At 44.9% G+C, this 17727-nt stretch overlaps 1 protein-coding gene across 1 annotated transcript in view; it reads right to left on the bottom strand.

Moving 5' to 3' along the window:
* Positions 1 to 17727, bottom strand: part of Znf827 (zinc finger protein 827) — a 146190-nt gene that overhangs the window by 110151 nt on the left and 18312 nt on the right. Inside the window, exon 2 of the mRNA XM_013029498.1 lies at positions 2697 to 3740. Coding sequence (XP_012884952.1) covers positions 2697 to 3740 — 1044 coding nt within the window. The remainder of the gene's footprint in view (positions 1 to 2696; positions 3741 to 17727) is intronic.

Below are 17727 nucleotides of genomic sequence, written 5' to 3'. Positions count from 1 at the left end.
TTCAAAACCAACTTTACATGCCCTTTTATTGGGGCAACACTCTGAGATACAGCTCTCTCTCTCTCTCTCTCTCTCTCTCTCTCTCTCTCTCTCTCTTTCAATGCAAACACTGCTTTACAAGATGGTGAGTGATTTATTTTTGTATCTCTGCTTCTGGAGGGGAGGGGATACAATTTACTTACTGAAATCATTAGGCAATAGAACTTTTTTTGCTTCTGTTGTGAAAATCCAGTCTACCTATTTTGAATCAAATTAAGATTTCTTTCTAAGGCAATAAGAATAAGAAAAATAAAATGAGGAGAAAGGTTGAACAAGAACATGGGTGGCAGCCACATTTCGAGAATGTTTTTTGGGGGAAGCCAAGTCACACCTGAATCCCATCCAGAGAGCCCTGAAACGTAGTAGGATATACAAGGGAGTCAGGTGAGAGAGAAGACTGCAGAACACTCATTTCCTTTAAATCCTCAGAGCACAAAATCAGTGCTATGGCTCTATGATATTGAACACAATTCTGACATAAGACAGAACTGTTTCACCAAGCCTGGATGATAGGCAGAGGCGTGTGAAATATGGGGAGGTGGCATTCCAGAAAAGTCCATCTGCAAGGGGTCCGAAAGACCAAATCTAACAAGTTCCTGATTTCAACTGGAACTTCTTCCAGCATTTCACTGATGAATAAATATATCGAGTGTTTCAGCAAGAGATAAATTCAGAAAAAAAGTGGGGGGAACCCCACAATTTCTTATAGATCTCTTTACATTAAATTCTGCTGAGAAGCCATGGAGATGTTGGCATGGGTGGAGTGTATTCAAGCAAAGAGAGAGATAGAGAAAGCGAGGGAGGGAAAGAAGGAAGGAAGGAAAGGAGGAAGGATGGAAGGAAGGAAGGAATACATCTCTTCCTCCCTTCCTCCATAGTACTCATCCTTCAACAAAACAAGCAAAAGATTGAGCTATACTGGAAGCCCAGGACCTCTTTCTCATTCTACTGCATCTAATCATTTGGGGGGAAAATTACGTTTTGCAGGTTATACCCAAGACCTCTTTAAGATGGCATAACCACTGCCATGTGTCTTCGAGAGACAGTTGTATCTGTCACTTCTGTCCAGACCCTAGTCAGTTTATTAAGTTGGTTTAAGCTTTTTCTCAAGTAACTGGTGTCCAGATGAATTCCCACTGCACCAAATAAGCAGGAGCAGACAATATGCATGAAATTACATGTTACATACAGAATAGTCATCCCTCTCTTTGCTCTTAAATCTAAACAAAATGTAAGTCAGGATTAATTTATTCCATTGCAAAATTACCCAGTTCCCCTTGTTCTTTCTGCTTCCTAATTTTAGCCATTTCACTATTTCACTGGATGGCAGGTGAGAATTGTTGGAGAAATGGAACTCAGAATTGATAAGCACTTCAGGATTTTAGAAATGGACACTTCACCAACTCAGCAGCAAATGGTTTGCATGACTTGAAAGTCACCAGAGTGCCAGGTACCCATTTTCCTAGTTCCATTCTGCTATTTATACAAGTTTTAAGGTAATGATAATAAGGCAATGCAGCTCACTCAGCAACTGGAATGGCAATTTGTCATAAATACACCAAAGTGAGGTTGGCTGTGACCATTCGGTCAAGTATTTGCCATTCCAAGCACTCTGGCACAGATCATGGAAAGCTGGCAGGGTGTTTCCAACGGCAGTGTTTTATATCGCTAAGAGGATTCACAGCCCACTTCCTGTTCCCGTCTGACAGTTATCTTCCTCCTGCCTCCATCCCCAGGAACATGTATTTTTCATGTGCATGGTTTCAAATACAACCTGCACCCAAAGTGAGACTTCCAACATGAGAACTCAAGACACTAAAGTACGCCCCGAGATGATCAACTCTGAGTATCAAAAGTGTGACACGGGGCTTTCTCCTTCAGAAAGACCAACGCCCCTAAAAAATATTAACAAGCTCACCGTTCAAATTGCCCACACACTCATTCCTTTACAACCCAACTAGAGTCAAATAAAATAAAGCACCTGCAAGAAATGCTCGGATTATTTTTGCTTGGCACGTTTTTTTTTTTTCCCCCCAGAGTTCTTCTATGACAAGAAATTACAGTCAAATAAGATCAGTGGGGGAAAAAAGGCTTAAATTCTACAAAAAGAAAAAAAAAGAGTAATAAAACTGCTAACATGAAAGTATACGCGGTGATGAATTAGGGCAGGGTAGTTACTGATTATACAAAAGTCTATGTGGCAGAGGCAGTCCCCCCTTCCCCCCAGGCCACCCTTTCAAAAAGCAGTGTGTGTTTTTCTCTCTATGTTCAGTGACGCCTTGCCCTTCAGAGCAAAGATGCTTTGATCTTCTCCCATTAAATATATCTAGTGTGGACCTCGCCTGAACTTGGTAAGGAAAAAGAAAAAAAAAGAAAAAACCCCACCAACATTGGTATGAAAGGGAGGGAGTCCTGTCGATTGCTAAGATTATTCATTACTTTTCAAACACGAGGCTGTTTGTGAAGCCTTTGTGTAACATACACATGAAAGACTGTGACTCTGCCCGCTTCTGTTTGTGGGTGCTGGCTTTTCTCTCTCTCTCTCTTTTTTTCCTATTCTCCTTTCTGCTCCAAAGGGGAACCCGACTGGACAAGGAAGGCACCTAAGACAGAGCAGCCGACAGTCAAGAAGACGACTGGACAGAGGGATGGCATACCTGAATTGGAAGGCTTGGAGACTCTTCCTTTAGGAACTGGAAGTAACAGCAATTCCAGGGACTGCGTCGCGGGCGGCGGGGGTGGGGGCGGTGGCGGGGGGCTGACTTTCTCTGGCTTCTTCTCAGAAGGCGGTGGCGGCAGAGAATCGTCAGGCAACAAGGAGGACTTCTCGGCCAGGAGGGTGCCAGCGGCCCTGGCGGCCACCTCTTTCAGGAGGGCGGCCGAGGAGGTCATCGAAGCCAGCGAAAGGAAAGAGCTGGCCGGAGGAGGATGCTCCTGACCAGGAGTCAAACTTCTCTCGCTGACCTTCTTGGATAACGCTGCCAAGGTGGAACTGGCAGATTGGGAGCTAAAGGGGGAGGAAAAGGACTCGAATCGCACGGTGTCCTCCGTCCTGGAGAGCGACTTGTCCTGCAGAACGGCGTTGGCTGCGGCTTTCAGCTTGAGGATGGCCGAGTCTGGGGACAGGCCGCAGGCGGTGGTTGACGTGGACAACCACTTACCTTGATTCCAGAGAAAACGGCTACTTGGAGTGTATTGGTCGTTCTGGTCCTGCTTCTCGGCCAGCTTCCTGGCCAGGACACTGAGCTGCTGGGCATGATGAGAGGGCGAGGAGAAGGACAGGTTGGAGCCCGCGTTCACGGGCGACTCCACTCTGCCATTGGCCGGGACTGTGGCATCCAGTTTGAGAGAACCAGCCTCGAGCAGCCGCCTCAAGTTGCTGCTCAGAGGTTTGTTGGAGCCCGGGGGCTCATCGTCACACAAAGAAGACACTCCGGGGGACAGGTGGTCTTGGCAGGGCAGCGAGTCTCGCAGGACCTCCCCGTCCAGGGCCACCAGCTCCAGCGTGTGGCTCCTGGGGGTGGCGCTCCCCAGGGAGGTGTCTGGGGACGTGGACTGCTCTTGGATCGGGTCCTCCAGGCACAGCTTATAGTTCTCCTGGACTTCGCCATAGGAGGCTTCTGACGGCGTCTCTGATGAGTTTCCATACCAGGCTTCGCCTTCGCTGAGCTCCGCCTCGGCCTCGTCCTGCCTACTAACATCTGGGGAAGTAAGGAGAGCAGGTTTAGTGCAGGCATGGGACATTCAAATGAGGCTCCCCCTCGGGCCAACCACCCTCCAGCAGCCGGCTGGCCCCGCAGAGGGCATGTGACCATCAAAGGTAAGCCCCCTGAGGGAACAGAGGCCCACAGTCACTCAGCTGCTTCCAACCCCGTTTCCTCCAACACAACATCAATTATTTTGTGCCTGTGAGCCACTTACTGGGGCTTGAACTCAGGGCCTGGGCACACTGTCCCTTAGCTTTTTTTTTGCTCAAGACTGGCAATCTACTGCTTAAGCCGCAGCTCCACTTCTGGCATTTTTTGTGGTGGTTAATTGGAGATGAGAGTCTCATGGACTTTTCTGCCTTGGCTGGCTTCAAGCCTCAGTCCTCAGTAGATCTCAGCCTCCTGGGTAGGTAGGATTACAGGCAAGAGCCACCAGCACTTGCCTTAAGATGCTATTATTTTTTTTTAAAAGCTAATAGTAAAGGGATGGGAGGGGAAAATTGGGAGAGAGCAAAGGAAGGGGTAACATTGTCCAAAAGAAATGTACTCATTACCTGACTTATAAAACTGCAACCTCTCTGTACATCATCTTTATGATAACAATAAAAAAGAAAACAATAATAAAATGAAAAGCAAATTCAGATATGTGAACAATCTCTGCCTAACTCATTTCACAAGTTGTTCTGAAGCACAGATCCTAATAGTCACGTGACCAGGTCGAGTACTGCAGACAGTCCAATCGCACCAGCCAATACTCTTTGTATTACTGACTTCTTGCCATGGTCATCTCTCCCATGTCATGCATGCTACTTGTGAGTCTGATTCCGACATGCTTGCTACAGTAATTAGGAATTGTTCCTTCCCCTCCCCCCTGCTAAAAGCCCATTAATTTCTCAATCAGCCCCTCCCCATCTCACTGTCCCAAGCACCAGTCAGGTGGGTCTCTGCAGTTCCAGGCTCACTCCTGAGCTCTGCCATTTTTCTACCTTAGCTCATGACACTCTCTCTAAATGTCTTTTCTCAGAGAAGCTGGCTGTCCACACTCGTCCTTCTGAACCCAGCTCCATGGTTTCTTCCTTACATTTCTCCTCAGAATTCTCAGTCTGAATGACTCTCCTCTTCCTACTTGTTCATTCACTCATTTAAGAAATAATTATAAGCTGGGCACTAGTGGCTTTCGTCTGCAATCCTAGCTGTTCAGAAGGCAAAGATCAGGACAACGGTAGTTCAGGGCCAGCCTCCTTCCTACCACCAATAAGAAGCTGGATGGTGGTATATGCCTGACACTCCAGCTGCACAAAAATAGGAGGATCCCCACCCAGGTAGAAATATGAAACCCTATCTGAAAATCACTAAAGCAAAAAAAGGGCTGGAGACATGGCCCAAGTGGGAAAGCACCTGCCTGCCCAGGTACAACTTTTTTTTTTTTAATGTGAATAGGACAGTCAGGGTGGACGTCAACAAGGTGGTGGTAACATGTGAGCAAAGACGTGGAAGGTGAGACCGGTCCGCTCTGCAGAGTTCCACAAGAAAGAATCATGGTGTCCACAATGTCAGCAGAAGCCTCGCTCATGTGCCTGTGGCCCAGCAAGGAAGCCTGTGGTAAAGAGCAGTGGGAGAGGAGGCCAGAGAGGGTTCAGGCATGTGTGGGGGCCATGTATGAAAGGTATGTCCATCGGATCAGCAGGACTCAGTACACTACTGACATCGTGCACAGCAGGAACAACATGACAGGATTTCTCTGGTCAAAGGCTTGTTCTGGTGACTGTGTAAGACCCACGGTGCAGGTGTAGGGCACCGGGACACGCGGGAGGCTGGAATCCAGGTGAGGAACAGTGAGCCCCTTGCTCAGGTAACTGCAGGTGGGGAGAAGTAGCCAGGGTCTATGCATATTTTCTTTGGATTGGTTTTGTAGCACTCTAAGGGATCTATTATTGCCTTCTCTTCCAAAATGGCGGTCTTTCTTTGAAGGTCAGGATTGGGCCCAAGCGCTGTCCCTGAGCCTTTTCGCTCAAGGCTAGCACTCTATCACTTTGAGCCACAGCACCACTTTCGGTTTTCTGGTGGTTAATTGGAGGTAACAACTTCCCAGGCTTTCCTACCAGGGCTGGCTCTGAACCACAATCCTCAGATCTCAGCCTCCTGAGTAGCAAGGGTGACAGGCGTAAGCCACTAGTGCCCGGCTAGGATTGGGTTTTATTATTACCACACACCCCACACACTGGGCCTGGCACACTGCGTGGTCACTCACAGAGCTCAATAAACGTTTAGGGATGAAGCAAAGTTCTCACCAGTACTAAGTTCAGTCCCCATCACAGGCAGTTCCCTTTTCAGACCCAAACTAGCTAACAACTAGCAATGCATGAACTCTAAGCTAATACATTGATCTCCCCATGCTATTTAGAGACGAAATGTCACAAATGACAAATTCTCTTTCATGAAGCTAAAGTTCTGCAACTCCTTCCTGAGATTCTTTATTAAGTTATCAAGAAAATGTAAAATATCAAATGGAATTTGCTGGGGGGAAAAAAAGGCAGATAAAATTGAATTTTCTCTGTTAAAAACAGTCTGGTTCCTTGTGATTTGCCACATTTCCTTCTAGCCATGTTGATTTGAACATTTTTCATCTCTCCTGAAGTCCGTGGTGACCTGAACTCTTCATCTCCCTGATGGCTTCTCGAAGGAATGCTTTTTACCAAACACCAAGCAGTCAACATCAATTTCAACAATAGGGCTAATTTTGTGTTTCTTTAGCAAACCACCTTTCCTGATTTCAGATTAAATACCTTATCCTTCAAGAGAATCACGTGATACATCTACTATAAATAGTTTTTAAGAAGTTAAAGATTTAAAAATCACTACGGTAAGAATTAGTTCTTTTCTTTGGTCTTTATTGACATTCATTAAATGAACAAATGGGAAAATATATACTTCAAACTTAAATACTTTTAGATTACATTTTTGTCATACTAGAGTGTTTAGGTAAGTTTGGTCCTAAGGACCACATACAGTGGCTCATTCCTGTAACACAAGCTATGAGGAAGATGGAAATCAGGAAGATTTAAGTTTGAGGCTAGCCCAGGGTCAAGGTTAGTGGGGTCCCATTATGGTCAATAAGCCAGGCATGGTGGCATGTACCTGTCACTGCAGATACCCAAGAGGCATAGGGAGGGAACTGTGGTGGTCTGGGCAAAAATGTGAGACCCTGAAAAAAATAAATAAATAAACTGGAGAAGAAATAAAAAAGGCTGTCCTTCACTAATGAAATTGGGTTAACTAGCAAGGAACATAAAACCAAGAGTCTGAGAACTAGAGTTATAAGGAGATGTCCAATCTCATCATTTTACCGAGACTATTAGACATGCTAAGTTGTTGGTTCAATCAACACCACACAGCCACTTTGTGCTGGGACCAGAACCAAGAAGCCCAAATCCCCCAACACCCAGCCCAGGGCTTCTCCAACAAGCCGGCACAAAGTACTGAGTCCTGGGATGACCACTTCTGGGGAACTCTGGCCTGCCCTCTGCCCCCATCCTGTTATCCTTCCACCAGCTCAAATCAGAAACCAGCAACAGATCTACGCGGAGAGAAACCATTAAGAGTTTGGGGAAACCCGGATTCTTACATTCTAACCTCACAACTCCCTTTCTTTTTCTTTGAAGGAATTAGAGGTTGATTCAACTGCCTAAAGAAGTTAGCACATCTATTGGCAAAGTCCAAGCCTGCATCCTAAAGCTAAGTAAGTTGTCAGATCACACTCTATTTCTATCAAGCAGTGATGAACGCTGCAAACATTCCTGAATGACCTAATCTCTACGTTTATCTTCAGTACAGGGGATCAAACCCAGGACTTTATCTGTGCTAGGCAAAGTGCTCTACCACTGGGCAACATCCCCAACCCTGGGCTTTTTGAGGTGGGGGTCTTACTATATACTTCAGGTTCACTTGGAACTCCTACTTCTGCCTCCTGAGTGCTGGGATTGTAGGTGTGTACAACCAGGCCTGGCTTAATAGTTACACCAAGTACAACTTTTCCAACGCTGTTCAAACACAAACCCCAAACAAACGAGCAAAGAATTGTTAGAGCAGTTTATGTTCTCTAAAATATCTTTGTGTTTCTTAACCATTCATTCCTCCATCCTTTACACCACACACACACACACATACACACAGTCACTGAAACAGTCATACCACTGGACAGTCAGAAAGTGTGGATAGAATAAGAATGTTTTCTAAACTCATAATACTTTATCAGTCACTTTTCCAAGCTGCTGCTTCTGAAATGGACGCTTTTCAAATTATAAGCCACTGAAAAATCTTAACAGGAGACCTCAAAAGAGCAAGGACAGGAATTCAAGGGGTGACATCTCTTAAATGATTTGGACATTACCTGAGGTCAAATCCAAGGTTCAGGAGACTTTCAGAGAGATGAATGTAAGGGAAGGGAGGAGATGAAGAGGTAAGAGAAAACCAGACAAGGCTCAGACAAATATGTATTCAGCTCACCAAACTGTAGGGGTCTCGGCTGCAAAAAAAATCTTTCATTCACGAATTGACTGTGTCTGCTGCTCCACGACTCTGGATTTTCCCAGTCAGTGTCATGGGGGAGGGGGGGTCCTGGCGGGGGCTGCACTGGCCCAGCTTTCCCCACATTCCCACCCCACAGCAGCCACAGGGCAGCCAGTGCCCTATACGGGGAGGGGGGAGGGAGGGCAGGGGGTGCGGGTGTCCGCCAGGCTCTCCTGCAGCCCCAGGAGCTAGAGGTCAGGCAGGCCTTGTCTTCTGCCTCTCTTTCAGAACCTGAGAAATCCCAGCAGCAAGACACCTCTATTTTCTTGTCTATCAACCAACACAGAAGCCATAGGAGGAGCTCTGGGAAGCAGAGAGAGGTCCTGGAAAAGCTTCCCCGGGATTTCACAGCTTTCTTATCCAAGACATCCTGGGGACACCTCTAAATGGCCAATGTAAATAACTCCTAGTAAATAGGTTATTTTTAACCTCCAAAAAAAAAAAAAGCTATTTCCATTGCTAAGCTTACAGCAACCTCTGTCTCCAACTGTCAGGTCTGCACAGTTTCTTGTCAATTTTACAAACTCTGTGTGTGTGTGTGTGTGTGTGTGTGTGTGTGTGTGTGTTTCTTTTTATAAAAAAATTAGAAACTCATAGAATTAAGAATAAAAACAGTGCAACTACAGAATGAAAATTCACTGAATAAATAAAGGAGAATACTTCTCCTTTGGGGGAAAGAAAACAAAACTCCACTACCTAATACATTTATTTACAATTCAGGTCCCCCACTGGATACCCACAATGCTTGCTGTGTTCTCCAGCAGAATGGCTCTCCAACTCGCATCCTTCTCTCAGTTGGATAGCTTTAATCAGGTGCATTTAATTGGTCCAATATGCAACTTGAAACATTCTCATTCAGAAAGACAGGGCAGACAGAGAAGCGATGTATGTAGGGAAGACTTAGGTTGGAAGCAAGTATAGATGGAAATCTAGAAGTTCATGTCGCCATCTACACCCATACCATTCCCATCTGTGGTCCATGGAAATCTAGCCAACGGTTTCAGAGAGAGCAGGACTCAATCTTTCCCAACTCTGGAGTGGGTTGACTCTTGGCCAACAGTCAATAAATAGTTCCAACACCTCTACAGGTGTGGTACCTACCGCCTAACCTGGTTCATTTTAATCTAAGAATCTTCCAAGTCGTTCCTTCCATCCTAGCCTCTACAGCTAAATATTTAGAGCTGTCTTTCAAGGCTACACATTTGTAGCAGCATTAATTAGCCCTTTAATATCTGCTATGAACCACACAAACAGCTTTTACTTATACCCTTCAATAGAAGTTGAAGAATCTGTGTACAAAAGTCACCAGGCAGAAGCTGGGAAGGTGGCTCAGTGGTAGAGCGCTTGCCTTGCATGCCTGAGGCCCTGGGTTCGATTCCTCAGCACCACATAAGCAAAAAGAAAAAAGCCAGAAGTGATGCTGTGGCTCAAGTGGTAGAGCGCTAGCCTTGAGCTGAAGAGCTGAGGGACAGCGCCCAGGCCCAGAGTTCAGGCCCCACAACCGGACCCCAAAAAAAAAAGTCACCAGGCAAAACCAATGCTAGTAATTGCACTACTTCAACAACCACTTCCTGAGTACCTGTTACGCTCAGGGAAATGTTCTCAGCACCAGAGATGCCAGCACAAAGGAACACAGCCATGTTTGTGTGGATGGAGAAGAGAGTGTGCTTAATTCCAGAGGGGCTGGTGGATTTGAAAATGGGAGAATGCCTAAGATTTGACCAGGAGACATTAGAAAATCACAATCTTAAGGAGGCTCTCTCCCCTGCAAACCTTCACAAAGGAATGAGCCTGGGTATGGGGAATGTTAGCATTAACATGATGGAGGGGGAGGAATCTTCATTCTCCTCATTTTAAAAGCACACCAATCTATCTGTTTCTTAAAAGTAGAGCTTACTGATTGCCTTACCACTCTTAATAGTTTTGAAACCAAGCCAGGAGGTGATAAGTAGCCAGTAGCCCTGAGTGAGCCACTGGGGACTCCTGCTTGATGCCTGCTCAGACAGATACTGGGACTTCCCTGGTGGGTCCCAGCCAACCAGCAGGACTGCAGGGAGCAAGAAAGGAATATTCTAATCCCTATTCCCAACAATGAAGGGGTACAGAGGGGCTAAGATCAGATAGGCTGCCAAAACCCCATCGGGGCTTTCCTCTCATTGCCTTCCAGCTTCTTCCTCTTACACCACTTTTCCCAGGAGACTGAGAACCTGGCTGCAGTAAGGATCTGGAATTTCACTCTCAGTGACTAGCAAAAGGTCTTTCCCCATTCTGATTGGCCTGCTGGAGGTCATGTTCCCCTCCCCAGGCCTATCACTGACGCCAGAGGGTGGGTTCTACCCTGGGCTCAATGTGGGTCACAGAAGAAAGGAGAGGAAAGAGGTATCCAGGAAGAGCAAGGCAACCCCCTCCATCACGTTTAACACAGGTTTCTGCTGCTGCCTATCGAGCTGTTCTGAACGGATTTTACAACGTGAAGCATGAAGCACACCCACACGGCAGCGGCTTTTACCTGCCAATTTTGTAAATATTCCTTTGTAACCCACAAGCCTTTGCCTATCCCCCACAGCATGCCAACCTGAAACTAAAGGTCTTCAGGGCTCCCAGTCCACGGTCTGAGGTAAATCCAGGGCCAGGAAGCAGCTCACCAGGACAAAAGCTCCAAGAGGGCCATTCTGAAAAGATCAATACCCAAGATACCCAATGGCTGGCAGCGAGGCCAAGAGGAACATTTTCTTTTAACTGCTAGTAATTTAAAACTACCAGGATGGAGAATACACCCAGATGCTGGGGGATTGAGGGGAGGGGGGAGGCAATACAGAGCTTTGGAGAAAGCAGGGGAGCCCAGCAGAAGATCACAGAGAGCCTCGTGAGTATTTACACATGACGATATTTACCAAGTATTGGTTTAACTCCTGTCTTCAAACTGCACTCCAAACTGTACATTACTAGGTTTGTTGTACACACATAAAGTGCCCAGGAAGATCCTTTATGGGTCCTTTGCCAGCTGCCTACCTCAATGCCCTCCATCCGGCCTGTACGTAGACCCCTAAATCCCACTACAGGCCTTCTTCTCGTTCTACTCTATTTTGGATTCTGCTGGCCCTGTCTGCAACATACATCCCAATGCTGGCCACACATGTCCATTTCTGCTGCTTCCACCTTGGAATCCATCACGATCATGCCCGGCCCGGAACACAGCAGTGGCCACCCACTGCCACTCTCAATCTGCAGCCGGAGTAAGCTCTCAAGAAATACTACGTTGGATTCCATTACTCCCATGCCCAGAGCCTGCACAATGGCTTCATGTTCCTCACAATAAACTTCAAAATCTTGACCTTGACTTTACCTTGAAGGCCTTACATAATCTGCATACCTGTGACCCTCATCTCCCACTACTCTCCCCAGGGCCTTTGCAATTGCTTCTTCCCACAATCAGATGGCTGATTCCCTTACTTCCTCCCGTCTCCTCTCAAATGTCATTTTAAGAAAGAACTCCATTTGTGGCTTATCTTCATCACTGAGGATAGTAATGAATACAAAGTAGGCACTCAATTATTATTTGTCAAATACATGAGTGAAAAGGAAGGATGAGCTTAACCATCAGAAAGGCAGCATCTACCTGTTGGTAATAGTAAGGAGAACTGTTTCCAAAACTATCAACCATAATGCCATCTTTCTCCTGTGAGTCAAATAGACAACAGAAATAAGAAACCATTCTTCAAACCCTTAGACCACAGTTTCCCCAATGGCCAAGAAAAGAAAGCGGAACCTCAACAGAGACAGTGAAGCAGAATGGAAGCTGAAGCTCCATTCAGAAAACCCCAAAGTTCTTTTGAGGTGTGGCTTTACATTTCAAGTGAATTCTGTGTTCTACTCTGTCCATAGTGAGGCCTGGCTTGACTTAATATTGTTCTGTTTCCCACAAACCATCAAGGGAAATGGATTCCTCAGAACGATTCTACACATGTCTCTGGAGACTCATCTGCTTTGCCAAAATGTATGAACTAGATAGAGTGGTATACTCCTATAATCCCAGATACTCAGGAAGCAGAGGTAGGAAGATCTAGCTCTAGCTCAAAGCCAATCTGGACAAAGTTAATGAGTTATCTCAAAAAAATGAAATATAAACAAAAGGGTTGGGAGTGTAGCTCAAGTGATAAGAGCATTTACATGCATGAGAGTCTGAATTGTTCCCCAGTACCATTAAAATTAAAATGTCATATGAAGCTACCTAGCATGGGGGCCAGAGTTCAGTGTACATAGTTCACTGCTGATGTTGCTATAAATCAGGAAGCAGACAAACACTAGTCCTCTGACCACCAACCCCTCTCTCCCCCCGCCACCATTTTCAGAGATAAAAGCTAAAAGCACAGAGGCAAAGAATCTTGCCTGTACTGTTCAATAGATCTGTAGAGTTTGAAAACCAATGTGTTGAATTCAAATTTTGTAATTAGAATTATTTGGGAGATACAATCCAAAATCACTAGTCTGAAAGACTCCACTGAAAGACTCCAGTGTGACCCCATAGCTGACTGTCAACCAATGCAGACTGGAGCTCAGATGTCTCCTCCTGATGCCGGTGCCTGCATTGCTAGATCGTGGTGTTTACATGAATGACAAGCCCCGGTACCCAGCAGGCTCCCAATAAACATCCACTGAACGAATGAACCACCATGAACAGAACTCTGAAAATATGTCTGCGGCTATATTCAACATGTGTATGTGTGTCAGCAAATTGCACAGGCAACGAAGGTTCCAAAAAAATTAATGGCTTACACATTGTGCATAGATGCTGAGTGATGAAGCCGGGTTAAATACAAATCTAAGGACATCTAACAGACTGAGCAGCTTCACACACACACACACACACACACACACACACACACACACACACACACACACACACAAATTCAGATCACCAAAAACTAGCCAGGGATTATCAAGCATTCAGTATTGTTTACATTTTAACTGGGGAGACTTTAGAATGCATGAACCTCAGAATATACAGCCTGACACGGACCATGTGTGTATGCACAAAATATTTCAAAGGCTTCTGGCCATACTGTCAATCTGTCCCCATACTGAATAGCTCCACACACCTGTGGACTTCAGGCGATTATTCCTATTTTAATAGTCCCTTGCGTACTTTTGTTATGTATTACATCATCAGCGAAGACATGTTCTTCTCTCTTATTTTCTTTCTCTTAGATAACCAGAGTTAACAACTATCAGGCTCATCGGCATGAAACTAAGAGTGAATTCTGTCCCACCCAGAAGATGTTCAAGCCGCAACCCCAGGATTTGTGAGTGACCTTATTTGGAAATGGGGCTTTGCAGATGACCCAGTTAAGATGAAGTCATTAGGGTGGGAATCTAGACACTGAGATGGATGTGTACCCAGGCAGAATGCCGCAGAATGGCTGGTGTTATGCTGCCACAGGCCAAGGAACTTCCAGAAACAAGGAGAGAGTTCTGGAACACCCTGGGATCCTCACTGTGAGCACGGCCCTTCCTGCTCACATCTCAGAGTTGCCACCTACAGAACTGTGAGAACATAAATTCCTGCTGTGAGCTGTGACACTGACCAAGATGCACCGTACTCATAAACTGATACATTAAATCAAAACACTTTATACAGCCAGGCACTGATTGCTCATGCTCAGCAGGCTGAGATCTGAGGATCGCAGTTCAAAGCCAGCCCGGGCACAAAAGTCCATGAGACTCGTATCTTCAATAAACCACCAGAAAACCAGAAGTGGGGCTGTGGCTCAAGCGGTAGAGCGCTAGTCTTGAGCTGAAGAGCTGAGGGACAGCACCCAGGCCCAGAGTTCAAGCCCCATGACCCACAAAACAAAACACACCTTTGTATTGCTTAAAGATAGCATTAATTTTTTTATTTATTTTTATTCTTTTTTTTTTTGAGTCTAGTCGTGGGGCCTGAACTCTGGGCCTGAGCGCTGTCCCTCAGCTCTTCAGCTCAAGGCTAGCGCTCTACCACTTGAGCCACAGCGCCACTCTGGGCCTGGGCGCTGTCCCTCAGCTCTTCAGCTCAAGGCTAGCACTCTACCACTTGAGCCACAGTACCACTTCTGGCTTTTTTTTTCTTTTTGCTTATGTGGTGCTGAGGAATTGAACCCAGGGCCTCATGCATGCAAGGCAAGCACTCTACCACTGAGCCATCTTCCCAGCCCAAGTATTAAATTTTTTAAAGAAATAAATTTATATTGTTACTTTTATTATATCTTATTACAGCAGCCCCAGAAAATGAATGTAGTTCAATTTGGATGGAGAACCCTGGACATTTCTCTAGATTTGTTCATCTCTGTATTCTAACTTGTAGTCTCAGTCAGTAATATCATCTTTGCATAAACTGGATGTTACAGCACTGAACTAACCTAATGCTTGTTAGTGTTAAGTCCTGCACCTGCAAGGACCGAGAATGGCCTAACAGGTTATTTTTGCCTGCCTCTAAACTTCAGCCAAATAGTTTTCAAATGACAGGTTTTTTTTTTAAATGACACTAACAAGAGAAACCTCTACTAACTAGAGCTACATATATATGTGTATGTGTGTATACATATATATATATATGAAAGTATATATACTCAGCCTTAAATATGTAGTAGCAAATTAGGAACAAAGGAACAGTTCAATATATAACTTGAGTCCACTTCCCAAAAGGAAAATCTAGAGACCAAAACTGTACTGGTTAGTCCACCGATTGATTACTTGCTCCTTTACCCTTTTCTGTGCCTCTGTGCTACAAGAAGCATATAGAATCTGTCCCCTCAAGCAATCAGAAGTAAATCTACCATGGCCTGCCACGTCGTTATCAGAAAAATTGTCTGCTAAGGCTGATAAATTGGTCGATTATCTGCTTCCTTGCCTTTTATTTCCTCTTGTATAAATGTTTTCATCTGAACATTACCAATACCTGTCATAAGATGAGCGATAAATTACCAAACTACTGAAATCACCAGGAAATCCTTAATAGATCAAAAAAGAACTTAACCAGAAAAAAAAAGAGTCCTAATAACATAATAGGGCACTCTAGAGTCTAAGAAACAAGACTCTATAGATAAATAAATGGCTTCTTTGCAAAACCTCAGGTTCTACACAAAAGGACAAAAGTTCCTTGTGGGACAGACACCTACTGAGAGCGCTGGCAACAAAACACATGGTCAGAGCCTTCCACCTGCACAACAAAACACCACAGCAAATCCTCCCATCACTAAAACTGCGTATATCCATAAAGGGCCACAAAAGAGAAGTGCTTTAGTGACAAGACAAGTGCTTTGTGTTTAGTGCTTAAATGCAAACAGGCATGCACACACACACACACACACACACACACACACACAGACACAGAGAAGGAGTTCCCCATCTACCCCAGCCACACATTGGTGTCATTGATTTTGGAAGAATATTTTCAGTAGTCATGCCCAAGAGTCTCAGACATCAAAGGATAGTGGATCACAAGGGCACCCCTAATGCAAACTGAACTTCATGCACTGATTGAGGCCAACAATTTTAACCTTTACTCTGACCAGGCTTAGAGCCAAGGCTGCTATCAAGTGATCAAATGTATTCTTGTTCATTCTCTCCTATTCTTTTCCCTGCTCACTTTCAGGTACACAAATAAGAAGTCAAGGACAAGAGACCAAAAGACCAGGATAACTGACAAAAACTACAACCAGCCAACAAACTAAGGCAATTCCAAAGCCAGGATAACCTACAGGTACAGGAGAATTCCCTTCACAACTCAGAATCCAATGGCTTCATTCACCTGGTCCTTGGAAGATTCCTGGGGGTAACTTCATTTCAGGCTTCCCCCCCACCCCTGACTTTGCACTGACAGATTTGCTAGATCCTTCTACCTGGACAGAAACCTGGCTCTGTTTTCAAAGTTACTGTCACTAGCACTGATGCTCAGACAAGACATTCATTCCATTTTCCCAAATGGTTACAGTGTTTTGGAAATGCAGTAAGCGGTCAGGCTGAGGTCAGGGACTAGCAAAGCTGCTGTTTTAGACAAGTGTCAACTCCAAAGTAGGTGTCCCACAACCAAAACAAAGCAGAAGAAGCCTTTCGGTGTGCAAAGACAAAGACCCACAGGGGACAACACCATAGGGGCACAATAGGTCCTTCAGTCCTTCCTTTCTGGGGAGTGTCTATGAAATGCCCCAACTCTGCGAAGAAGACCCTTCTTTTTCCCTATAGAATTTACAAGTCTCTGCAGTCCGCTAGCTACAGATTTACAAGTATTGAGTTCAGCTTATCCTTCATGAATTTGAGAAAGAAAAGTAGAAATGGATTGGTCTATTTAAAGATCATTTGAGGGATGTAAGTTGGAAAGGCTTTTTGATATACACACATTCTACTACTCAGGCTTTGTATTAAATCTACATGGTTTGGAGTTATTTAGAGGAGGCCTAGATTTGGGGGGAGGCTTTTGTGGGGTACTGCTTGGTTGTTTGACTGGTTGGTTTTATTTTGCTTGGTAAATCCATGTTATCAGCAGTAGTTAAAAGTCCAACTTTGAGGGCCATATACAGTCTCTGTCTCACATTGTTTAATTGTTGTTACTAATTTTTAAAATAATCTTAGAAATGTAAATACCATTCTTAACTCAAAGGGTTACGTCCCTCCCCCCTTCCCCCAAAAAAACTCTTACTCTAAAGGTACAAGGTGGACAAGATGGCACATAACTAATTCTGTATTTGAAAGGCTGAGTTCCAGACCAATCTGGGGTACACAGTATATTTGATGCCAGCGTAGCCTATATACTGAAATCCTGTCTCCAAAAATCAGGCACTTTTTCTTTATGGTAAAAACAGAATAGAGCTCTAAAACGGTACTAAAATCTAGCTTATGACAAATGCTGCTCCAGCAGCATCTTTTCAATCAGCCACTGTGTGAGGCATGAAAGACTTTTGTACCTTATTTTTGTCACATATAAAGGGAGAGACTGGAACTGATCAGTGGGTTATAATCCATACCTTGAGAAGCCCCAGGGCACTAGGGCAAAGTAGGGCATTAAGAACCTATCCCCAGCTCTCATGGACACACATCTGACCAGCACAGCCTCACTTTAACCCTTTGGTTGTTTGTCTTAATTCTGATAAACACGAACTTAGATGACTCCAGAGATTCTCCAGTGTGGATCTTTTATGGAATGACCACTCCTTTTCCAAACATTGGTTCGGGGTGTCTTAGGTAAATAGGACATGATTTGAAATCCTATATAGAATATCAAAAAGAATAGAAGCAACAAGAAAAAGAAAGAAAGAAAGAGAGAGAAAGGAAAAAAGAAAGAGAGGGGGGGAAAGAGGGAGAGAGGGAGGGAGGGAAGGAGGAAGGAAGGAAGGAAGGAAGGAAGGAAGGAAGGAAGGAAGGAAGGAAGGAAGGAAGG

Source organism: Dipodomys ordii, unplaced genomic scaffold (assembly GCF_000151885.1).
Source record: "Dipodomys ordii isolate 6190 unplaced genomic scaffold, Dord_2.0 Scaffold119, whole genome shotgun sequence".
NCBI lineage: Eukaryota > Metazoa > Chordata > Mammalia > Rodentia > Heteromyidae > Dipodomys > Dipodomys ordii.
The sequence above is the reverse complement of the archived record's forward strand: the minus strand, read 5'-3'. Positions and strand labels throughout refer to the sequence as shown.